We start from the raw sequence: 24,820 nt of genomic DNA, 5'->3' as shown, positions 1-24,820 counted from the left end.
GTTATGTGCCTATAAATCACTGCCCAGTGTCACTCACTTTCCTTGCCTCGCCACGGCCTTCTGCGCCCAGCCCAGCCCACCTGACTGCTTGGAAGCACACCTCCTGGCCACCTCCACCTCTGGTCAGTTTCTTAAGGACCGTTTCAAACCCTGCCTTCCAGAGCTATATCTGGAGGTGGAGTGAAAAGGAAATCTCATCCTATAAAAAATGAAGTTGGGGCCATCACTGCAGTCTTATTTCCGGTGATGGCAGAGGTCTGAGGACGAGGGGCTGATGGCAGCTGTGGAGGGTAGGGGAGAACTCTTCCAACATAAACCTTTTTCTAGGGTCAGAAGCTGACATCCTGCAGAATCAAGAACCTGGGCCAGGGAAGGAGGGCTGGGTGCTCCGGGGCATGGAAACATTTTGGTTGGTTAGTGCCACGGGGCAGGTGCCATCGAAGACAGGATTTGATGCCTGGGGGGCACTAGGCACAGGACCTCTGGCTGGTGCCTGCGGGCTTGCTCTCGCTGTGAGATGGGGGTTGCTGGTCTCAGCAGGAGGATGGACTGAGAGGGGGCACAGAGTCACCTGCCAGCCCGAATGGAGCCAACTCCAAACCAGCCGCCACCACCGAGGCCAGAAGCCTGGCTCTGGTAGCAGCAGCGTCACTGTGACACTGAGGTGCTAACGCTACTGACTCCACACCCGAGATCCTCTCTCTAAAGCTTGGGGTTACTTCAGCTTCTCCCTGCGCAGAAACTGGGCCTCTGCGGTGGTACGTAACCCAGGAAAAATATAACATCAATCATGTAAGGAAAGGGACACTCAATAATTCTGTGTTTTTGATCTTTAAAAGTCCACACTGTTACTTTGGTGGGGTGGTGGTAGAGGATCAGAGGGTTGGGGGGTGAAGGGCCATGATGCCCTGGCCCTCATTCTGTCTCTGGCCTCCAAGTGGATGTCCTCAGCAGGTCTTGACTGATGTCAGGCAGCCAGGATGGAGCTGATCAGCTAAGGCCTATTGAAGGGCCCCTATGTCAACTAGGCCTATTGCCCAAGGACCCCTATGTCAAGAGTATATTTTGAGAGGCATACATCTATTTTGGATAAAAAGCCGTGTTCTGCAGGCCAAGCTGTTTTCCAACCCCTCCGAGAATGATCCTGCTGGCTGGGAGCCCACCACTAGCTCCCGCCGCATCCCGGGCAGCCAGGGGGCGCTGTGCCCGACTCAGTGGAGCTCTGGACCCAGAGGCACCGGGCAGCCGTGGACAAACGGGCCAGGGTGCACTGTCGCAGCAGCGAGACGTTTTTTGGAAATAGGAAGAGCACTTAGAGAAACACACCCTCTGGTCCCAGTGGGATAACATAAGGCGAAACCTCCTCTCCCGAGGAGCTGCGGGCGCCTCCCTCTGCCAGGCGGAACCCAGGCTACGCCGCTCCTATTCGCATGCAGCGAGAGACCTTCCTGGTTTCATTAACTTGTGTAATATTCTGAAGACTCTGTGAGTAAGGCTATAAAGGTGCCATGAGCTTATCAGTCCAACAAGGTTGCCACGGGGAACAGCGCAGACTCAGAATTCATTTTCCACACGGAATGTAAATGTAACCCATAAAAGTCCCATTTTCTAAGAAGCCCAGCTCAAAAGGAAGCATTTGGCTTCCCCTCCTGGTCTCCCAGAGCCTCCTGTGAGTGGTAATGACGATGGTCATTAGGCAGATGACTGGGGACAAGAAGCTCCTAGCTCTTGCTGTCACAATCCCTCCCCTCCATGCTTCCTCTGGCCTGGTTGGCTGCTGCCTCTCCCTGGGCATGCCCACTCTTCCTAATGACCTCAGGCACAGGTCTGCACAGGGACAGCCGTAGCCTGGCCTCCAGGATCCATGGGCACCCGCCTCAGGAATGGCCCCCAATCCTGGGGGGGGGGGGGTTGCATGACATCACCAGGCTGCCCCAAAGTAGCTCTTTCCAGACTTTCTTGAAGACCCTGGCTGGGCTGCCCTAGGGGGAGGTTGCTCAGGAATAACGTCACGGGAGCTTCCTGATGGCGTCTCCCGCTGCCTGCAGCTCTGCGGTGAGCCCGTAGGGAAGGCAGAGGGGCCTTCGGACGCCGGTTGGAAGGAGGCTTGGCTCATGCCTTCCTCTCTTTGGCTGACTCTTTCTTAAACATCTTTCCAGAATCAAAGGCCACCGAGCACCTCTCTCCACACTCCTACTTCTCAGTGGTGGCAGCCGAGCAGTGGAGGGGGATGACCGGCCATGGGGAGAGGGCTTCACCTAGGAAGGCAGGCTGGTGCCCTTGCCACCACTGCCATCTCTTTGCCACGGGTGGCCTTCCCCTCCCTGGACACGGTGCCACGCTGCGGGCTTGCTGCGCAGTGCTGGTTCTCACATCTGACTTTGGGAGAGAAGAGGAGATGAATAAGGAGTATCGTAGGAGGACCAAGCAGCCACAGCCATCCCGGGTGCCTCTGCATCTTGGGGAGGACGAGGCTCTCAGCCCCAGGATGTTATGTCACCAGCCTGGGGGAAAGGACCTGGGAGACACTTTCTCCTTCCCAGCATGAGGGTGGCATCAACGACTACACAGGATTTGCAAAAGGGGTAAGGGGTTTCATTTAGCATCAAAATATAAAGCTTGAACAGGAGTCTGGGGCAGCTCGAAAGAGGTGCTGGATGGCATCATGAAACTCCCCGGAGAAAGATGAAGCCATCTGTGGTCCACCAGAGGCATGGGACACAGTGAATAAAAAGCCATCACGTGTCTGCGGGAGCTTAGCCAGGGATCCTCAGGTCTGCGGACCCTCCTTCCAGGCCCCCTCAGAGGTTTGTTACTGGCCTGTTACCTGCACCCCTTGCTCCTGCCCGACCCCCATGGAGGAAAGGGTTGCACATGAGACAAGTTAGCACAGACATTCATGTCTCACATCACACTGGGTACCGGGGGACAGACAAGGACGCACCCTAGGAGATGCATCTGAGAGGAGAAATGTACCCCAAACAACAAGGAAAACTCCTCAAGGAAAAGGGAACAAAAGACAATAAAGTTTTCATTGTGATCACACTACAGAAAAAAAATACCTTCTGATCTTTGCAAAAAATGTATGAAGGCCAATTTTGTGTTTTTCTTTTCTGTTCTTTAAAAAAAGGATGTTGCATGAGTTACAATGCAACCAGTATCTTTTTTTTTTGTTTCTTTTCTGCACTTGTTAAAAAAAGTTTTTTTTTTTGTTTTGTTTTGTTTTTTTTAAAGTACAACACAGTCAGGTGTGCGGCCACAAAAGAGTAGCTGTCTTTGGCAAGAAGTCCAGGCCACGGTCCTCTCTGTCACCTTCGGCCCATCTCACTCTGTCTCATGAAGTGGATGTTGTTGGCGCTGTCTGACAGTTCCGGGTACTGCTCGACAGAGATCACAAAGAAGCCATCATAGCCTTGAACCCGCCCTGTGGTCAGTGCCTGCTGCTTCTCCCCCTCCGTCCAGGCCCGCAGGCCCTCCTCCCCCTCCCGGAGTCGCTGCCGCTCGCGGGCCCACGCCTGGCGCACGGCTCTCTGCCGGGCCAGCTCCAGCACCCGCGCCTTCTCCTCATCCAGCGTCGTCCCGTAGCGGGCGTGCAAGCACAGTGCCCCGAACTGGAGCTGAATGTCTGTGTAGCGTCTAGTCCTGCCGTTGAGCATCGTGTTCATCTGGGACACGGTGACGTTGACCCCGTTCTCCAGGGTTCGCCGCCCCCCACTGAGGCCCAGGATGGCCAGGTCACCTTCCGAAGGCCCTGGCTTCACGAAGTAGTGGGTGTCCACCCCGTCGATGGTGAAGTGCAGGTTCTCCAGGTAGTGGGCGTTGTTCAGGATGGCGGCAATCCTCCGCCCATCCTCGTTGGCCACACTAATGATGTCTGTGGTCACTCGGCCGTCCTTCAACGCAAACTTGACCCCCTTGCCGAAGACAGAGCCACTGGATGCAAATGTCTTGGTCTTAGGGGCCTGTTGGCAGCTGGTGACTGTTGAGCCATAGAGCTGGTCGAAACGTTCTAGGGTGACGAAGGCCTTGAGCTGTTTCTGCACTTCGCACTGTACCCCGAGGATAGACTGATGAGCAGAGGGGTGGGGGAGAGAAGAGGAGAGTGAGACAAAGGAAAAAATAAAACTCAAGGGCCTGGAGAATCTGTTTACATAACTAAGCCAGATCTATATGTATGTATTAAGCTGTAGCATGTGGCTCTACTCCGGATCACTAGGACAGCCAGCCATCCTCTATCCGTCCTGCACCCATCATCACTCTGAAACTGCTCGGGGAGCATCTTCTCTCCTGGGCACTGGGGACGTGACGATGAGTCAGACACCGTCCTACCCTGGAAAAACGCATCGCGTGGTGGGAAAGACAGACGGGACGACAAAACGGTGCGGTCAACGTGAGCACCAGTGGCCTCGGAGCAGCGACAGCTGTCGCTGACCCCTCCTGGGCTGGGAGCGAAAGGGTTCGCATCCTGTGTCTCAGTTCATCTCCACGGTGACTCTGCATGACTGTTCCGATCCCCACGCTACACCTGAGACAACTAGCTCCGGGAGGGTGTGGCTGGCCCTCCAAACGTCCGAGTCAGCCTCCCCCCAGGTCTGTCTGACTGCAGAGGCTCCATTTCAAGGAAGGGCTCCGGGCCGGGAGAGCGGACAAGGCTCAGGTGCCTCCCTGGAGGTGGAGGAGTGAGGCGGGAAGCGGGGGTTCAAGGACAAACTCGTGTTTGAGCTGGGACTGAGGACGAGGGGGTGATGTGAGAGGGAGGAACAGCAAGAAATGCATTCTCGGCAAGGAGGCTCGGAGAGATGACAAGCGGTGATTTATATAAAGCCGCTCACTCTGCCTTATTGCTTTCTGCTGTGTTTATAAATGATTTTCAAGTAGGGGCTCTGCCCCACAGTGCTTCCTGGGGGATCCTCAGGCGTCCCTGCCCTCGGCTGCTTGGGGGGACACTTTGGGCCCTATCTTGCTGGCACACTACCTACCTGTCCCTCCTGTGGCTCAAGAGCTCTGCAGAGCAGCCGGCCCTGGGGCCTTATCAGCAACCCGGGGAAATGGCTTTAGCAACAGGCCCATCGGCTCCTCACTGAAATTAAGCCCTCTTTATAATTAATAGAACCCTGTCTGCGAACAATTATTTCCTAGAGTTTCACGAAAGCCGGAGTGCTCAACAACAAAGATCTCTGATGCCTGCCAAGGGCAGAAATCAATAATTCACTGACAGGCCAGGTTGGCAAACAGGCTGTCAGAGCTGGGGCTCTGCGTGGGGGAGGGGCCCCCGGGTGGCGCTGGAAGAGCTGAGCCGCCGGGATCAGGCCTGGGAACAGGCAGTGCTGTGGGCATCGGGCTGCCCGGAGCGACAGGGGGACTGAAGAGGGGCAGGGGCAGGCCTGGGGTGGCAGGGGGCAGCAGCCCGAGGGCGGCCTTGGTGGCCACAGACGTGGGCTCTCATCACTTTGTGCCATTTTCCAGCTGCGTGACCGCAGGCAAGCTTCTCTCTGAACCCTGGTCTCCCCACTGTAAAATGGGGGGGGGGATGCCTACTCCACAGGGCTGTTTACTTCTTTTAGCCATTGGTTCATTCAACGCAAGTTTTCCATGCACCTACTGTATGGACCAGGCACTTTGCTGGGTACGAACGACACCAGGACTCGCCCTCGTGGGGCTCACGCCCGCGGAGCACAGGGAAGAAGGCAGGAGTTAAAGGGCAGGGTGGTGAGCGCGTGAAAGAGGAAGCTGTGGGCGCCAGCAGAGCGGAGGGCGGAGTCGGGGGAGGAGACAGCGGACCCAGGCCTGGTGGAATCAGCAAGGATGAGAGAGACCACGGGGAAGTTCCCGCCCCCAGCCGCATGCCAGCTGGCACCCTGCTTTCCCCTCAGTCAGCCTGGGATCCCCCTGAGGGCCTGGTCTCTGCCTGCCTGAGTCCTGCTCTCACCCGCAGCAGCCTGGGGCCTGGACGAGCCTAGTACAGACCTTATGAATGAGGGAGTGGGGGGGAGGGGGGAGCAAATGGATGCCTGAAGGGAGGGGTGAAACTGTTTCTGAAGGGCCTTTACAGCTACAGAACTCTCGAGCCTTTGAAGCTGAGTCACGAAAGGAAGACAGAGAACGTAACATGTTTTGCGCATCCACAGACAGGTCCGGGTTGGAGTCTCAGCTCCACGCCCTCCGTGCCGTGTGGCACTGGAAAGCCTCGGGCATGACATCTGTAAAATGCGAACACTAACGCCAGGGTATAACTGTGGGTTCACGTCTGCAGAATATCTCACGCAAGGCCAGGTGCAGGGAGGTGCTCAGAAAATGTCACATTTGTGTTGCAGAATGCACGCTCCTTCTTCGCGCTTTTGTTCTGGGTAGTGACAAAGGCTCATTGTGTCTGGAACTCTAAACTCAGTGTAACCTACACAGCTCCGCAGTGCGGCTCCTGAGGGTCTGTGCTGTTACAGCTGGGCCCACAGCGGCCGGCCAGGGGCAGGGTTACTGGTGTTTGCTGAACAGTTTCGGGCAGGCGCTGTGGACATACCACACACGTTTCTATCAATGGCCCAAACCTTCCTGAAAAGCGGGCAGGACCCACTCCTGGAGTGTCTGCACGGCCCCGGGGGTGGGCAGCCTCGTGCACGGATTACCTTGCTGTTGTCCCACTCCTGAGTTTTCATCTGTGTGTGGACGAGCTCATAGGATGGTTCCATGGCATCCATGTCTGGCTTGGGATAGCCAGGAATCACATTGTGAAGCTGAAATCCAAAGGTGAGCAGCCAGCTGTTGACATCTGGGTGGGAGAGAAGCAGAAATATCCCCGTGGAGTAAGTGGACTTTGGATGTGACATATCCCAACAAAGCAGCCTGGGGTTGGGCTGTGGGCGGGGGTGGGTGTGTGGACGTGGCTGGTGGGAGGGTCAACTGGTATCGGCACTTTGGAAACCGGTTTCATGGTATTCTGCAAAACGGACCCTTGGGACCTAGCGTTCCCATCCCAGCTGTACATCTAAAAGAGATGTAACTTAAGGAGAACCTAGGTTCCACACTCCCCTTTGTACTGTCACTCCAACCCCAGACCTTCAGCTTCATGTACCCAGAGGCAGCTGTGGATGGGTGAAGACTCCTTCACACCCACCCCAAACTCAAGAGGAAACACTAGCAGAGGACCATCACTCCCAAAGGAAAGATGTGTTACCAACGACTTTCAAAGAGAAAATCCACTTAAGAAACAAACTCTCTGTCTTCCTCCGATTCTCTTGGCAGAGATTGGAGCCTCAGGGCCAAAGTACAGGACAGGAGATGTCCTGTACCCAAGACCAGGGAGATTTTCCCATGATCTTGTCTGTTATTTTCTCTGATGGCTTAAGGGCATCACTTAACCTCCTTGTGCCTTCTTTATATTGGGCTTGAGGATCTAGCCCCATAGTCATGAGATTTATTGATTTAAAACATTCCTTGGGGGTTACTAGTTATACGATATTAGGTATAGGGACAGGTAGAATTTTGCCATGAGCGTTTGGTTCACCAAAGAACGAAATCAGAACTCCAAGACGTAAGGAAAAGAAAGAGAGCGGAGGGTATGCGACCAGCTACGTGGCCCCTGTGGCTGAATGCCTTTATGTGCCTAGTACTGTGTCATACAGACCGGCCCTCTGCACACTCAGGACCCTGAAGGGGAGATGGGACATGGGCAGGGAGAACTGTGACACAAGAAACAAGATGAGGAGAGGTCAGAAGTCTTCCAGTTGGCCAGTCTGACGTGTCTTCGCGAAGAAGGTATTTAAGCCAAACGCTGAAAGCTGTGCACATGTTGGGCGGCTTTGATGGGCGTGAAGGGGGGCTCCAGGGGACTCGTGCACGGGGAAGGCCTGCAGAGGGCAGGCGAGTGCAGGGAGCGTTCAGGACACCAGACAGCGCGAGAGAACCGGAAGAAAACGGGTTGCGGCAGGAAGAGTTTGGGATGGCAGCTGGGAGGTGACCTGGGCCTACGGGAGAGGGCTTGAGCATGGTTTGAGATGGGGCAGCTGAAGATGACAAAGCAGTTGCTGAGCAGAGACTTGGAATCCAAAGTCTGGGGAAGGCAGGATCTGGAGCTGAGCCCCAAAGCCAGCACCCCAGGCCTGCTTTTAGCTTCTTCCAAAGGAGACAGACCCCTGGCCAGGGAGGTCCTGCTTAGAGTGCAGGCCTTGGAGGAACTCTCTCCCTACCACCCACCGAGTCCATCCCAGTGCTGAGAGGGTTCTTCTGGGGTCAACAACTGTGCCCCTCTCACCCCCACCCCGTGCTGCCCTTCCATTCAAACACCTTAGGTCTGCCTTTGTTTTGTTTTGGTTTTTTGGTGGTTCAGAGCCCCTCTCTGGGGTGTGAAAGCTGGAGGCACTGAGGTGGAGGGGAGGGAGAAAGGAAAGTTTGGAAACTCAGGTTCTACTTCTAGAAGAATCCCATAAGGGAGAGAACACGGTGAGGCAAGACAAACCCAGGTCCAAACTCTGGCTCCTCACTTGCAAACTGTGTGAACTTGGACACGTTCCCTTAACCATTCTGAGGCTGTTTCCTTATCTACAAATGGAAGGCAGAGATGGTTTTCATTACGTCACAGAGAGGAATACTCAGTGTTACCATTTTGGGGCAGCCATCAGACAACGAGAACTGCTGCAAGCGTGTTACGTGAGTATTTTAAAGCTCGGCTCCATTCTTGGCTCATAGAAGGGTTTCTGTGCTCCTCAAACCCACCCCCGTCTCCCCACCTCCCCTCCTCCTCTGCCAGATCTTTCCTCCCTGAGTTTCTAAGTCTCTGCTTCTATGAATCTTGGCAGATGGTTCTCTGGGAAATTAAAACAAAGAGAACAAAGTGGGGTGGTGAAGGGAACGAAGCCATTTTGTCGGAGGCTAGGAACTCGCATCTGAATTCACAGTTGCAAAGGAAACTAGGGGCCTGAAGAGAGGGCTGGGCCTTAGTTATAAGCCATGGAAGGTGGGAAACGAGTTCCTCATTATGCCTTTAGGAAAAATGCTGAAAACTGTTTTATTCATGTCCCCCGCCCCCCAACACACACACAGTTGGCTTTCCTGAGGAGTTGAGAATTTTACGCGTCCTCCCTATGGCATCAAACACAGACACGTCCTTCAGGTGAAAAAGCTCGTCTCTCCTCATACCTCCCAGACTGCAGCGTGGCCACCTGGGACGGTGATGACTAATACAATCCGCTTTGTTGCACTTTACAAAGTGAATCTGAATCCAAGAATGAGAACCTTGGAGTCGGAGTAGAGGTCTAACCCCCGCCTGCCACTTAGTGGGCCAGCGATTTGACCTCTCTGACCCCCACTCTCCTCCTCTGAACTCGGGGTCAGTGAGCCCCATCTCACAGGCTCGAGTGAGAGTGAAGTGCAGTAGTGTACATGGAGTATGTGAGGCGGTGGACATGTTCTGGTGGTCTTGCCAGCACCCCATTCTGCCTGCTCTCTCTTGTGCTTTGAGGCCCTCCTGGAGCTCAGTAATGAGGCACGTGACCAGTGCATCACGTCTCCCCGGCCACGGTGACTGCTTCAGGGGTTGTCATGTGAGCTGAGCCTATCCGATGGGAGTCTATCTCAGAACTCCTGAAGAAATTTTTGGGGAAAAGGTGCTCATTTGCTTATTGTTATTGTTAGATGTGAATGAGGTTGCATGTAGCCCATGTAGAAGCTAAATGGAAAGGTTTAGTGAGAATTAGTTGTGTTTTGGTTTTAAGTAGTAAAGTGTTTTTTTGCACTATTTCTTTTTTCTTTTCCGCTACAATAACGTGCCAAGACTTCTCTCAGGAAACTCACTGGAGGGTGAGGCAGGGCGTGATTACTGCAGACAGAAGTGCCCGCAATGTCCTCTCAGTCTGTGAAGGTCTTCTCGGGCTGGCACGGGCGGAGCGTGGTGGCTCTGGGACACCCTGTGGGGCTGTTCTGTCCGTGCATCTGCAGGCGCAGGGGTGTGTCCATCACACTGCCCACCCGTGTTCTCCTTTCCCACTCTCGGGGCTCTCAACATAACCACCTGAATTCTCTCAATATGACCTCCTGGAGTCCACCCCTGAAGGAGGGGTCCGCCAATCGCTGTCCGCAGAAATAGGGTCCGGTCTGGGCTGCGGAGTTGAAAGGCCAGGAAGCCTGTCCCTAAGGGGCACTCATGTGACTGTACACGATGCCCTCTCTAGGCTCTTGTTAAATTTTTTAAAAATTGATTTGAGAGAGAGAGAGAGAGAGAGAGAGAGAGATAGTGATAGAGAGAGAGAGAGAGAGAAACTCTGATTTGCTGTTCCACTTATCTATGCATTCATTGGGTGACGCTTGCATATGCCCCGACCAAGGATCAAACCAGCAACCATGGCTTATCGGGACAATGCTCTAACCAACTGAGCTACCCGGCCAGGCCTCTCTGCGCTCTTGTATGTGCAGTTCCCCTCCCCAAGTGCCCTTCTCTCCACCACCTGATGGCTGTCCACTCATAGCGGGCCTCCACCATCAGCAGCTCCCTGGGCAGAGCCAGCGTTGCCTCCTGTGTTCCAATGGCCATCGGTGCCATCAGCCTGGGCCCCTCACACCGGACTGCAGCTGTCGGTCTCCCCTGCAGTGTGCATTCCTGGGGGCAGGGATCATCTTTCTATCACTGGTGCCGAAACAGTGGTTGCACAGAGGAGGCACTTGTTGAATGAAGGAAACAGCCTTAAAAGAGGGGGCAAGCCCTGGCTGGTTTGGCTCAGCGGTTAGAGCGTTGGCCTGCGGACCAGAGAGTCCCGGGTTCGGTTCCCGCTAAGGGCATGTACCTCGATTGCCGTTTGTCCCTACCCGGTTGGGGTCGTGTGGGTGGCAACCTGTCGATGTGTCTCTCTCACATCGATGTTTCTCTCTCTGTCTTCCTCCCTCTCTCCCTCCTGCTCTATCTGAAGATAAATGCAAACATGTCCTCGGGTGAGGATTAAAAGAAAAAGAGGGGGCAATAGGATTGTGTTACAGGACACAGGTGACTAGGTTTACAAGTTGGGATATGACACAAACTTTCTTCTATGGAAACTGCTTTACCCAGACCTGAACCCCCACAGCCATTCCGACCTAGAGGTCTCCTGGGGCGGGGAGTGGCTGCTTCTGGGAGGACTGTGGCTGCTGGGGACACGTCTGGCATGTGTGACCTATGGGACACTTTACACTCAGAGTGGTCTCACAGTAGTAGAAAGCAAAGCCCACTTTTAAAATCAGAGGGTCGAGGAAAGGAAACCAATGTGAGCTGGGCACTGTGCTGGGCAGGTTCTAAAGTGGATCGCATTTCACCCTTCCAGCCATCCTACCGGGAAAGTTATTCTCTATTTGTTCACCTGTTCTTTGCTCCTTTTGTCCCTATTTTCCTACCCTCTTTGAATTGAATATTTTTTTAGTCTCCCTTTTATCTCCACTATTGACTGATTTGCTTTGCCTTTGTTTTATTTTCAGTAGTTTCTCTAGGATTGACAATGTGTGTATTTAACTTATCAAAGTCACGGTATGTATTCTAACTTCAGTGTACAAATCAGGAGTTCAGGGAAGTTAAGTAATTTTCTTTCTTTCTTTCTTTTTTTTTACTGTGATAACTTAGAACTGGTGGACTCATTCACCCAGTTCTGTCTGTCTCCAAAGTCTAAATTTCCCATTACTTCATCCCAAAAGAAGAATTTTCTTTGTAAAGCCGTACTTTCACCAAACTCCCCAGGGACTCATGGCCAGCCTCATTTCTGGGTTGGAAACTCCCCAAGTGCATTTTAAGGAATGCATCCAGTGAGATATTAGGGTTTCACGGTGAAAACGGGGTTTCATGGTCAAATAAGTTTAAGAGAGAGTGGGTGAATACTACAGGACTTCTCAGAGCCTTTCATAAGCTGAAATGTATTATGAACATTTAAGAATGGTGGCCTCCCTGTCAAACTGATTTGATGCGAGAAACAGTTTTTCCAGAGCATTTCTCTGAACTAGTGTTTCTTCAAATACACTTTGGGAAATGCTGCCCGAAGGGACAGCCACCGTTTCCCGTACCCCATGGTGGCTTTCTCAAGGACGACCGTCTTGGCGGATGACCAGAGCAATAGGAAGAGATGACCAGCGTTTGCCCTCTGCACGAGCCCCGATCCTCACCTGTCATGAAGCATTTGATGTCCTGAGAGTTGCTGATGGGGTTGTTGTTTTTGAACATATAGAGATTAAAAGGCATGATGTTGCTGCTGCTAAGGTGCTTCCACAGCTCGTGGTCCGGGCTCGTCCAGCGACCGGCCAGCACATCATAATCCCGTCGGCCCATGTGGACGAGCTTGGTGAGCGGGTCATAGAGGCCACCGTGGTAGCCGATAATGATCTGGAAGTTGGGGTTGGTGTCCATGTAGATCTCCCCATAGGCCGTGTACAGGACCTGCTTGATCATCAAGCCCGTTCCGCTGAAGACAGCAAGAGGGGTCCCGATGTTGTCACAAGCTATGTAAAACTCATCGCCGCTGCTCAGCTCCATGGCAAAGAGGTGTCCTTGCAGGTCGTAGTAGAGGGACGTGATCTCAGAGCTGGAGTGGTTGTACAGGTGGGTGACCTTGGTGGGGTTGGTCAGATCTGCATAGAAGAACTGCAGGTGGTGGCTGTGGCTGCTCTTGCTGGACACCCGCCGCCCCAGGCCATCGTAGCGGTACCTGACACTCCAGCCGCCAGCCCGGTTGTAGGCCTTGACGAGCAGGCCAGCGGAGTTGTACTCAAAGACATCACCACCCCGCTGCCTCAGGAAGCCATCCTCATCCATCCTGTACTGCACGTCACCTAGTCTAGTGATGCGGTCTCGGAGGTCGTACCGTAGTGGGGTCAGCCGTGCACTGTTCCCAGGGCTCAGTAAGTGCAGGTTCCCATTCAGGTCATAGCTATATCGCCAGAGTGGCTTGTCATTGATGGAGACGGTCTGTAGCTGGCCATCAGCGTCGTACTCATAAGAGTAGCGGGTGGTGTTGGCATAGGGTCCCACCTTCAGCTCCTTCTTCACTACTCGCCCCATGTTGTCATACTGGACGGTCATCCAGTACATGAGTGAGCGGAAAATCTCATATTGCACCTCCTTCATCCGCCCGTATGCGTCGAAGTGCTTGGTGTGGGTCATGACCGCGGTGGTGATGATTTGGTTGATGTCATAGTAGATGACACCAAACTTCCCGAACTGCTCTGTCTTGCCCGACACGTCGTCATAGCGATAAAGATCGATGGGCAGTGGGGTCTCGTTGATCATGGCCTGCATGCTGGTCACCCGGAAACTGTTGTCATAGTTGTAGTCAAAACGAGCATTGACCATGCCTTCCTCGGTGAAGCGGAAGATCTGGCGGTCGATCAGGGGCCCGATCTGACGGTAGCGGATGGTGCAGGTGAAGCCCTCGTTCTGCAGGTTGACGGTCTTCAGCATGCCTGCTGTCTCGTCGTAGGTGAAACTCACTCTGGTGGTGTCGTACAGCATCTCGGCCAGCTTGGACAGCTTGCCATACTTGTATATCACCCTGCGGCCGGTGCCCAAGTAGAAGGTGTGGAGGAGGTGCCCGTCCTCGGTGAAGTCCTGGATGACCGAGGCATTGCCCTCGGGGGGCTGGTAGATGTTCCGGTAGTAGCCCACTGAGCGAATGGTCTCTAACGTCTGCCGGGCCACGTTGGGCATTGTCACGGAGGAGAGGCGGTCGTTCTTGTCAAACTCAAAGATGTACTGCCTCTGGCTGTGGAGGAGCAGCACCATGGACTGGAGGGGAAGGAAAACCGAGAGATGAGGGCAGGGCGATGGGGAGGAGGGTAGGTCTGGGTGCCCAAGTCTTACAGAAAGGAATGCAAGGCCAAGGGAACCGGTGGTTCTCTGGTTAGGCCCGAACCAGATGCTTTCCAACCCGTGTGCCATGAGATTCTGCAACGGGTACAGATGTGCTCGGATGGGACAGCGCTCACCCCTCGGCCAGGCAGAGCCCTCCGGCCCCTTTCCCTCTTACGAGGAGCAGCCCTGTCTGTCTGCCCCTTAGTGTGGCACGGAAATGGTGGCCCGAGTGTGTGGCAGGGTGTGAGAAAGGTGGGGAGCACTGGCCTAACGTGTTTGCAGCATCCTCTCTCGTGGCTTCCTTGCCCCAGATCCCTACTAAGATCAATCCTCCTCCTCAAGCAAGAATGGTTTTCCTAAAACACAGGCTGACGATGTCTGGGGACTGCTAAACAACATCTGTTGGCTCCCTGTGGCCTACTGGATAAAGACCATGTTTGAGAAAAGGCATTTAAGACATTGCGCCATTGTTTCTCTAGTCACAGGTCATGTGGGAATGGGGGAACCTGGCTTCTAACCACAGACTCATTGTGTGGCCTCGGGAAAGTTCTTTCCCTCTCTGGCCTTGGTGTTTCAGTATGCTGGGTGACCTTCAAGGTCTCTCTTAGCACTACCACAGAATATTGCTCTGGGAGATGCTCACCCAGCACAGAGCAGGGAGAGCAAGCCCTGGCTCTGGACAGGTGCTCAGGAGTAGGAAACAAAGGAAGGATCTGGGTACCAAAACTGGGACATGAAGTACAGACTCTATTTCAAGGCTGAGTCAGCAAATAACAGCCTAGAGGTATCTGGGCACCAAAGCTACCATTCTCTCCTCTGTGGGACCAACTTCTGATTTCATGCCCTTTCTGACTCCTCACCCCTGGGATGAAATGATTCCTGACCTGAAGAGGAGGGATTTACCAAGGCCTCGCCCAGCACCCGAAGCTCAGGATTAAGCACTTCCTGCCTAAGTACTGATCCTTAGGCTTCTGCTTTGTTCTCTGTGGCCCCATGTGCCCTAGACCTGGGAGCAGACCTCTGCCTGTTTGGGGCCCTGAATCCTGCTCCGTAAGTCGAGCTTGTGTTTGATCCTGCTCCCAGCTGCAGCCTGTAAGGCACGACTTTCACATTCTCCTGCCTCAGCTCCCCCACCTGCCAAACCATCACCATGATCCATCCAGAAGCCTCTTGGGACCCCCTGGCCCTCTGTTGCAGATTTCCCTAAACACTTCCTTTTGGAGGCCACATGGGTCAGACCTGTCCTTTCAAGGTCAGCAGACTTGGCTTGACCATGAATCGAGCTACAGTGATAGACCTTCTACACAGCAAGGCCAGTGATGGAGGGCAACAGACACCTGCCTTCTCCAAGTACGTGTAGCTCCACGTCTTCCCATCAGCAAAGATCCTGGACGTGATGCGACCCGCCTGGTCATATTCCATCCTCTCAGACATGATGCCTCTCTGAATGCCGGCGATGTGGCCTCCCGGGGAGTATGTCACGTTGACGCCGTTCAGCCTGCTGCTGGGTGACCAGAGGCTGGGCCGTCCTGCCTGGTCGTACAGGATCCGGAGGGTGAACTTGCGGTGGTCATCATAGATCTTCTCTGTGCGTGTCACGCGGTCGAAGTCCAGAGACAGGAGGTTCCGATTGTGAACCTGGAGATGGGGTGGGAAGGAGAGAGTTAATGTGGGTCTGAGAAACTCCCGAGTCCAGGAGGCAGCACAGGCCCTGGGTGTCAACCAGGGTTTGGGCCCTGGCTCTGTCACTTAGCTCGGCGAGGCTTCCTCATCTGTGAGACGGGAATAATGATGCCAACCGCAAGGTCCGGTGTGAGGATAAGGACACCGCAGACGCCGAGCTGTTCCCGAAGGTGACCCACACCATTTCCCAGTGTGATTCTTCTACTAAGGACAAATGGCAGATCCTTCTCCACTCCCTCCTAACTAGGAAGAGGCCTGGTGGGGCAGCAAGTCAGTGCCTGACCCCACGGATCGCGTGCCAGGCCCTGTGTGGGCGGCTGGACACCGAGCAGACGAGAGCTCAGGGACGTGAGGACACGCTCCAGATCTCGCGGCTGGTGAGTGACTGGGTCTGAGCTTGACTGTCACCACTGCGGTGTGCCGACGGAGGCTCAGTGCTCCTCCCGGAGAGTCCGAGCCTTTGTGGGCTCTGGGCTTCCCTTCCCTGCTCTCACCACCATCAGGGCTTCTCCGTCACCCCGGCCGCCTCCCAGGCTGCTGCTGCCTCCTGGAGGTCCTGCGGGCCCTGTGTTGGCATCTGGGCTGGCCTCTCGGACTGTGGGCCACCTGGGGACACAGTCCTGGCTTTGGAACCTCTGCTGCTGCCTCCAGCATCAGGGGCCTTTGTGTGATCTCCCTGGGCACCTGGGTCAGCACCTGATTCAGTTTCCTTTCAGGGTCAGAAATACCGGGCTCCTGCAGGGGTGGCAAGAAGTCAGGGCTTTTCCTGTTTTAATACAGACACAGACTTCAGAGGTCTGTTTCTATATTTGGTACCTGTTACCCCTGAAACATGGCTAGGTACTCTGATGCTAAAATGCTCCTTCCTTCTCATTGGCGTCTGGGTACATTTGGGTACATTTTCCCCCTCTTCCCTTAGTCGCTGGTTCAATTTGACAAGTAGTAAGGAAGACCCGAGAAGAAAACAGACAAGGTAGGTCACATGATGCGAAACAACTCAAGTGGATGGAAGTCATGCAAGGCCCTCTGGAGCCCCGTGTGGTTGAACAGGGCTCAGGATTCCAGCCTCATCTGTGCCCAACTTTTCTGTGTGACCCTGGGCAAGTGTCTTTCCCTCTCTGAGTCTCAAGTTTTCCCCTCTGTAAAACAAAAGGCTGTTGAGAGGATCGAAGGAACCTCAGTAAATTACCTAGTGAAATGTGGGGCACACAGAAGGTGCTAAATGAATGATTGCGATGATTTCCACTAAATGACAACAAACGGTCATGGTCATTCTCAGAGAAAGTGGGGGCACGTGTCTCCCCGTTCTCCCCAAACAAATTCTGAAGCCTACAAAATGAGGATTTATAATGATGGTGCTGAGACGACTTCAGCTGCGAATGGCCTGGTTATAATAAGGTTGTCTTCCCAGGGGTAATCAAACACAATTGAAGAAGCAAAAACAGTGTGGCAGACAATTCCCATGAAAAATCTGAGGCGTTGGAGGCTGAAGCTGCCTTCTTTGCCGAGGGCACAAAGGAAGATGTAAGGTCTGCACCACCAACACTGCGGGAGCCCTTCTTACAGCATCATTTGGAAGGTCCCCTGTGACTCCCCCAAGGTGCTGCCACCCAGCCAGCTGCCTCCCTTATCCCCTCGAGGACCCCTGGTGAAGGGGAGCTATACCTCTGTGGCAAAATTAATAACATTGAATTAAGCAGTTCACTGGGGAACTGCCTAATGCTTCCTGTGCTCGGCAGTGGCGGCAATGAGATTATTTTACATCTTTCTTTATTAAAAAAGTTCCCAGTTGTATAAAAAAATGAGCTCCATTATGGGGAGGCACACCCGGATAACATTCTAATTCCACATGCCACCACTGTGGGTGGCCATTTATATTGGGAGGACGCGGAGATTCGGCCACCTTGCTGGAATGCTGTTAATCGCAGGCTGGGAGAGGGACTTTTGGGAAACTTTTCAAGCCTGGGAAACTTTTGGTCCAGTTCACATGGCAGAGAGGAAATCCTAATAGCACTAATTGCTGCTACTTATTGAGCACCTGGGGTCTACCAGCACCTGGCTAGGCATCTATCAAATATATTGTCTGGTTTCTGCAGAAGAATCTAGGACTCAGAGGAGTTGCTCAGGGCTGCACAAGGCCCAGGTCAAACTTCCCATTCAGCACACTGCCTCCAATGTTCGTGAGAAGCTGCTGAGAATTCAGACAGGGGCTCAGGGAGGCAGCAGAGAACAAAGACAGACAGGCCTTCCTTAGGGAAAGACTGGAAGGCTTTCCCCCACATTAGACTGTTGCTGGAGTTCTTGGCTGTTGGGAGAAAACAGGAAGCCTGTCTTTCTGGCTCGAGTGGTATGATGTTGGATAAGTCACTTAACGTTTCCATATCTGCTGTGAGAATTTCACTAGGAGACAGGGTGCCTATTCCTTACCCCCACCTAACTATGTGAATCTGGCAAAATCCCTTTTCTCTCTGGAACTCAGGTGCCCCATGTGTGAAATGGGGGCTTCAATGAACTTTATTTGCTAAAGGTCAGGGGACAAGACAGCCCCAGCCACGTAGCAAGAGGCTGATTCTGTGGTTTTTAGGAGTCAGGAACGTGTGGCTCAGCTCAGCACGTCTCTATAGCGCACCTGTGGTGTCCAAGGTACTGTGCTGAAAGCCAGGGCTAGTTCCTTTGCTTTCATGCACCCCGTCACCTTTCCTTCTAAAGCTAGAGGAACGAGAAGCTGGGCAACCAGGTGCTGGGGCAGAAGCCACGCTGCAGTGAGGCAGAGAAAGGGCTGGTGCAGGGGCACCCACACTGAAAAGCACTCTGCAATGCCAGGCCACAGATGCTAGCCCACTGGTAGTGACAGCCACGGTGGGGGTCATTTTGTTCATCTAGAAAGGATCACTGCCTGAAAAAAGGGGAGACTCTGGCTTAGGTTCCAAACAGCTAAACCGAATTTTCGGATATATCAGCCACAGCAATAACAATAATAGCAATAAGAACAGCAATAACAGCAACAACGCGAGCAGGTATTATTATTGACTGCTTCTTGTGGGCCAGTCTCCGCAGGAGGCACTTCATACATTTTTTCTAATCTTTGGAGCAACTTGCAAAATTAGTTTTATGTTCCTCATTTTACAGATAATGAAATTGAGGATCTGAGAGATGATGGACTTGCCCTGGTTCGCTCAGGGAATAACGGAAGCTAGAAATTCGACTCAGGCCGGACTAACGCCAAAGCCGCTGATCTTGCCACAGGTAACAACTGGAAAGACGCACAAGACGTGTTACATGAGTTGCCTGAAGAGGAAACTGAGGGCCCAGGAAAACTTCCTCCCCCAGGGACCATTTCTAGAACAGAACCTCAGTTGTCCAGACTCCTCCTCATTTCCCCACTCAGGACTCGGCCTCCAGGGGTCCCGCTCACCCGCAGCCGGCGCCCGAAGACGGTGACCTGGCCCCGAGCCTGCTCCTTGCGCTGCCGCCACTCCACCAGGTTGAGGCCGTTGTCGATGGGCAGCGTGACGTTCCTCTTGCCCACCGTGGGGTTGACGGTGCCGGCCAGCAGGTGGGGCTCTGTCTGCAGGGCCACCTCCATGCCGTTGGCCAGCAGCAGCCGCAGGGAGCCGTCTGCCCCAATGTAGTAGCTGTTCCGGACCTGGTCTGAGGGAGCGAAGACAGACAGACTTCGCTCAGAAGGGATGAGGGTGGAGGGAGGCAGTGGGGTGGTTTTCTGACATTACAAACAAAACATTATGGAAAACTAGGAAAATAGATGGAGATCAGCCATAATCTCAATTCCACCCCCCAAAAAAAATCCACTGTAAATATGATGGTATACTCTTAGACTTTAGGATCTTTTCTAATATAGTCAGAGTATAAAATGTCCCTTATAGAGCTTTTCACTGATGATTGTATTATATCGTTAAATATTTTTCATGAGAGGTTTTGCTAATGTGTAGTATTCCATTGTATAGAAATACTATATCGTTTATTTAACCAACTCACAAATAGATTTCTGATTGTTGCCAGTTTTCATAATTACATGTAACATTGCAAATACATATATTTTAAACATTATGCTAAGTGAAAGAAGTCAGACACAAAAGGCCTCATATCGTGTGAGTCCATGTATGTGAAATTTCAGAACAGGCCAATACAGAGAGACAGAAAGTAGATTGTTGAGGGGAAGGGAGAATGGGGGGTGACTGCTAATGGGTAAGGGTTTTTTTTGGGGGGGGAGTGATAAAACTTTTCTAGAATTAGATAGTGGTTGCATAACTTCATTTATATACTAAAAACCACTAAACCGTACACTTTTCAAAGGGTAAGATTTATGGTATGTGAATTTTACCTCAATTAAAAAATAGTTTTTTGGCCCTGGCCAGTTTGGCTCAGCGGTTAGAGCTTTGGCCTGTGGTCCAGAGAGAATCAGTTGGGTTCCCACTAAGGGCATGTACCTCGGTTGCAGTTTGTCCCCGGCCCTGTTTGGGTCGTGCAGGTGGCAACCACTCGATGTGTCCCTTTTACGTCGATGTTTCTCTCTCTCTCTCCCTCTCTCTCCCTCCCGCTCTATCTCAACAAAATATCGAAAAATGTCCTCAAGTGAGGATAAAAAAAAAAGAAAAAATAGTTTTTTGGATAAGTCAGTGTATTCATTTTGGATTATTTAATCAAAATAGACTCCTTAAAGTAGAATTAGTAGAGCGAAGGGTTGAACATTTTTAAGTCTCTTGATATACACTAGGATAACAAAGTTCTTTATAACAAGGGGAGAATGAACTCCGATACTAAATCACTGACAGAATGCCAAATATATATGTGATTTAAAACATAGATTTAAATCATTGTCATATAGATACATACAGATGGTCTCCGGCTCATGATGGTTCAATTTAACAATTTTTCGGCATTATGATGGTGTGAAAGCAATACTCATAACAAATTACATGAGATATTCAATACTTTACTATAAAATAGGCTTTATGTTTGATGATTTTGCCCAACTTTAGGCGAATGTAAATGTTCTGAGTACATTTCAGGTAGGCTGAGCTAAGCTGTGATGTTTGGTAGGTTAGATGTATTAAATGAATTTTCGACTTGGGATATTTTCAACTCACAATGTCTTTATTGGGACATAACACTATCCTAAGTCAAGGAGCAGCTATATATACACACACACACACACACACACACATATACACATACATATATGACAATATATATATGACAATAATTAATACATCTGATTTTGAAATTTTATATCTGGTTAAAATATTTTAATTTGTATCTTTAGCTAAAAGGTGCTTCTGGAGAAAAGAAGTAAATTTCAGCTGTGAAATGCACATGGAATTCTCCTCTGAAAAGTGGAAATAACACCTCTGATCTTATACTGCCCTCCCCTGCCCCTTTGCCCCTTCTCAGCTGTTGCCTTTGTCTGCACTGCCCCTCTCTTCACTGAATGGCAGCCCAAGTCCTTCCTTGAGGCTCTGTTTAAATAGCACCTCTTCTCAGAAGCTTCCTGGTCCCTCTGGTTAGAATGAATGCCTCCCCTTTACACCCTATAACCTCTCTATAGGCTTCCTTAGTGGTCTTGCAGCTGAGGGATGTAGGCTCGCTGCCCTGCTAATGACCAAATTCTCCAGTACCCTAGCGCCTACTGTGTGAGGCACTATTTCACCGAGATTAAGAGCATGGATTTGGAGTCAGGCTACCTGAGTTCAAGTCCTGGCTCTCCCACGCTCTTGCTGTAAGACCTTGGGCTAATTCCTTAACCTCTCATGCCTCTGTTTCTTCATCTGTACATGGGGGATAAGAATTGTACCCTTACCCCATAGGATTAAGAGAGGTGATGAATACGAAGATCGGAGAACAGCACTTGGCATATAGTAAGGATTATATCAACTTTAGCTATTACTAGTTTTATGTGCCTGGCACTGTGCTGGTCACTGTCATGCGTCTAGTCACCTCTGTCTCCACTACCCCATTTATACACCTGTTAGTAAACTTTTCCAGTATGATCATGGTCCTTCCACAGCTCCCCACTGCCTTCATTTTTTATTATTTTATTTTAAAATTTGCCTTTATTGTTGAAAGTATTAAAGATAGCCTCCCTTTTCTTTATTCCTCCCCCACCACTGACACCTCCTACCTACTCCCGCCCACCCCCTGCCTTCACCCTACTATTGCCTATGTCCATTCCCATTGCCTTTAGTGGTTCTAGAGTTATTTGTCTGGGTCCAAATACCCCTCCTAGGTGTGTGGCTTTGGACAGGCTACTTAATCTCTCAGTGATTCATTGCCTTCATTTGGAAAATGGGAGATATTAGTAATTAAAACCTACTTCATCTGGTTGTTGTGAGGATTAAACAGGACCATGAATGTAAACCACTAAAAATATAGTTCATATGAGTAAGTGCTCCAATATGTTAGTCATCGTTATTGTTTTTATTGCATGTGCTTAGCAGACACGTGCGGGACGGAATCAGATGTCGTCCAGGATATGAGAGGCAATAAGGATGTAGTTTTTGTAGGAAGCCCTCACTGCCTCTTCCCTGCTAGAATAGCATCAAATTGGCCCCTCTCCCTCCCACTTCCTCCTCCCTTCATTTTTTCCTTTTTTCTCTCTCATATAGAGAATTCTAAAATCTGCCTCAAACTTGCTATGCATTATTCACTGACAATCTGTATTTTAGTTCCTCTGAACAGTGAAAAGGCCTGTGTCAATTTGTCTTTTAAAGCTGCTTCTTGCAGAATCCACATACGCCCATTACTGGTGACTTTGGCTGGAACAGCATCTGCAGAGGCCTATCGCAAATGACCCCCATTTAATGCGAGCTGTGACTTCCCAAGGCTGCTGCTCATTAGTGTCTGCTTCTTATTTCTTCCCAGTGTTCAGACATGAGATGAAACTGAAAGAGCTTTTTACAAAGACTACTGAGGCGGCTGCAAAACCGAGCATCTGGGCCTGGTACGAAAGAAAGGGGAGCTTGGCAGAGGTACCAAGGAGGAAAAACAGGTACCATGTCTCCTGGATTGCAACATGGACTTTGCCTTTCCACAGCTGAATGATTCTGAGATTGCAATGTGTCTGAAGTCCTCGTGTACGTTTTAGGCAGTGTGTCCGCCCCACTCCCCATCCTCCAAACTGAAAAGTTGTTGTTAAATTGATGGTATATTTTAAAACCTTTCTGATGGCACTTTTGAATTTCAAAAAGTTGCTCAAATATAAGAAAGCCTGCATTAACTTTTGAGAAAATTGCTCAAAGCCAGCTTAGAGGTATAGAGTGGGGAAGATAATTCTTTTTTTTTTTTTTCCTCACCCAAGGACATTTTTTCGTTTTGTTGTTGTTGTTGTTGTTGTTGTTCAGATAGAGTGGGAGGGAGAGAGAGGAAGAGAGAGATACATCGACGTGAAAGGGACACATTGAGTGGTTGCCACCTGCACAACCCAACCAGGGCTGGGGACAAACTGCAACCGAGGAACATGTCCTCAGCGGAAACTGAACCCAGGTCTCTCTGGACCACAGGCCGACGCACTAACCGATGAGCCAAACCGGCCAGGGCGGGGGAGATAATTCTTAACCACAGGGAAGAAAATGGGCCTGAAGGACAAGATATCTGAGTAACCAGTGGCCTTGCTGTCCCTCGTCAGGCAGAGAAGCCTGGCTGGCTTGGAATGGTCCTTTCTCTGGGGAATAGCCCAGTCAGAGCATAAATACCTGGGTGTGTCCCAACCACTGCTACAGGTGCTGGTACGAGGGAACCCCAGGTTTGGTTTCTCTCTCTTTGACTGAAAACTGCTATTATTCTTTTTTTTTTTTTTTAATTGAATTTATTGGGGTGACCTTGGTTCACAAAACCATACAGGTTTCAAGTGTACAACTCGACAAAACATCACTGCACACTGCATTGTGTGCCCATCTCCCCAAGCAAAGTAGCTTTCTGTCTCCATTTCCCCCCTTTGTCCACTTCTACCTACGCCCCTCCTCCCTTTCCCTCTGTCTATCACCACACTGCTGTGTGTGTGTGTGTGTGTGTGTGTGTTTGCTTAGTCCCTTCGCCTTCTTTTATCCAGCCACTCCCTCCCCTCGACAGCTGTCAGTCTGTCCCATGTATCTGTGCCTCGGGTTCTATTTTGTTGGTCAGCTTACTTTGTTCATTAGATTCCCATATAAGCGAGATCATGTGGTACTTGTCTTTCTCTGACTGGCTTATTTCACGTAGCATAATACTCTCCAGGTCCATCCATGCTGTTGCAAAAGGTAAGATTTCCTTTTTTTTTTTTACAGCCAAGTAGTATTCCATTGTGTAAATGCACCACAGCTTTTTTATCCACACATCTACTGATGGGTACCAGAGCTGCTTCCAAATCTTGGCTATTGTAAAAAAAAGCTGCAATGAACATAGGGGTGCACAAATTCTTTCGAATTAGTGTTTCAGGTTTCTTCAGATATATTCCCAGAAGTGGGAATGCTGGGTCATAAGCCAGTTCCATTTTAATTTTTTGAGGAAACGCCATACTGTTTGCCACAGTGGCTGCAGCAGTCTGCATTCCCACCAGCAGTGCACAAGGATTCTCTTTTCTCCACATCCTCGTCAACACTTGTTGTTTGTTAATTTATTGATGTTAGCCATTATGACAGGTGTGAGGTGATAGCTCAGTGTGGTTTTAATTTACATCTAACATCTCTCTGATGACTAGTGACGCTGAGCATTTTTTCATGTCTACTGGTCATCTGTGTGTTCCTTTTGGAGAAGTGTCTATTTGGGTCCTTTGCCCATTTTTTTAATTGGGTTGTTTGTCTTCTAGTGTTGAGTAGTATAAGTTCTTTATTGTTTATATTATATATAAGTTCTTTATTATATATAAATTCAAATTATATATTTCAAAAATTAACCCCATATCAGATGTAACATTGACAGATATGTTCTCCCACTCAGTGAATTCCCTCTGCGTTTTGTTGATGGTTTCTTTTGCTGTGCAAAAGCTTTTTAGTTTGATGTAGTCCCATTTGTTTATTTTTTCCTTTGTTTCCATTGCCTGAGGAGATATATTGGCAAAAATATTGTTCCAAGAGATATCTGAGATTTTATTGCCTATGTTTTCTTGTAGGATTTTTATGGTTTTGCAACTTACATGTAAATCTTTAATACATTTTGAGTTTATTCTTGTGTATGGTATAAGTTGGTGGTTCTAGTTTCATTTTTTTTTTTGCATGTTCTTTGAGGTTTGTAAAGGCACAGGACTACATTTGGGAGTAAAAGTAGTTGTGAAGATACACAATTATTTTCTTACGGTAAATCAAATCAAACTGCTTGTTAAATTAATTAGTTAATTAATCTGACAAATACTTACTG

The 24,820-nt window shown here is 50.7% G+C and overlaps 1 protein-coding gene across 3 annotated transcripts in view; it reads right to left on the bottom strand.

Annotated features, from left to right (window-relative positions):
* Window positions 1-2,184: 2,184 nt before the first annotated feature.
* The window catches only part of TENM4 (teneurin transmembrane protein 4), a 390,035-nt gene continuing 367,399 nt past the window's right edge, over window positions 2,185-24,820 (bottom strand). For all 3 annotated transcript variants that reach the window (XM_036259322.1, XM_036259324.1, XM_036259323.1), the window contains 5 exons: window positions 18,888-19,123; window positions 15,131-15,427; window positions 12,109-13,723; window positions 6,624-6,766; window positions 2,185-4,067 (listed from right to left, as the gene is read on the bottom strand). In XM_036259322.1, coding sequence (XP_036115215.1) covers window positions 3,309-4,067; window positions 6,624-6,766; window positions 12,109-13,723; window positions 15,131-15,427; window positions 18,888-19,123 — 3,050 coding nt within the window. In that variant the 3' untranslated portion in view covers window positions 2,185-3,308. The remainder of the gene's footprint in view (window positions 4,068-6,623; window positions 6,767-12,108; window positions 13,724-15,130; window positions 15,428-18,887; window positions 19,124-24,820) is intronic.

Source organism: Molossus molossus, unplaced genomic scaffold (assembly GCF_014108415.1).
Source record: "Molossus molossus isolate mMolMol1 unplaced genomic scaffold, mMolMol1.p scaffold_m16_p_13, whole genome shotgun sequence".
Lineage (NCBI taxonomy): Eukaryota > Metazoa > Chordata > Mammalia > Chiroptera > Molossidae > Molossus > Molossus molossus.
This window is presented reverse-complemented; position numbering and strand designations above follow the sequence as displayed.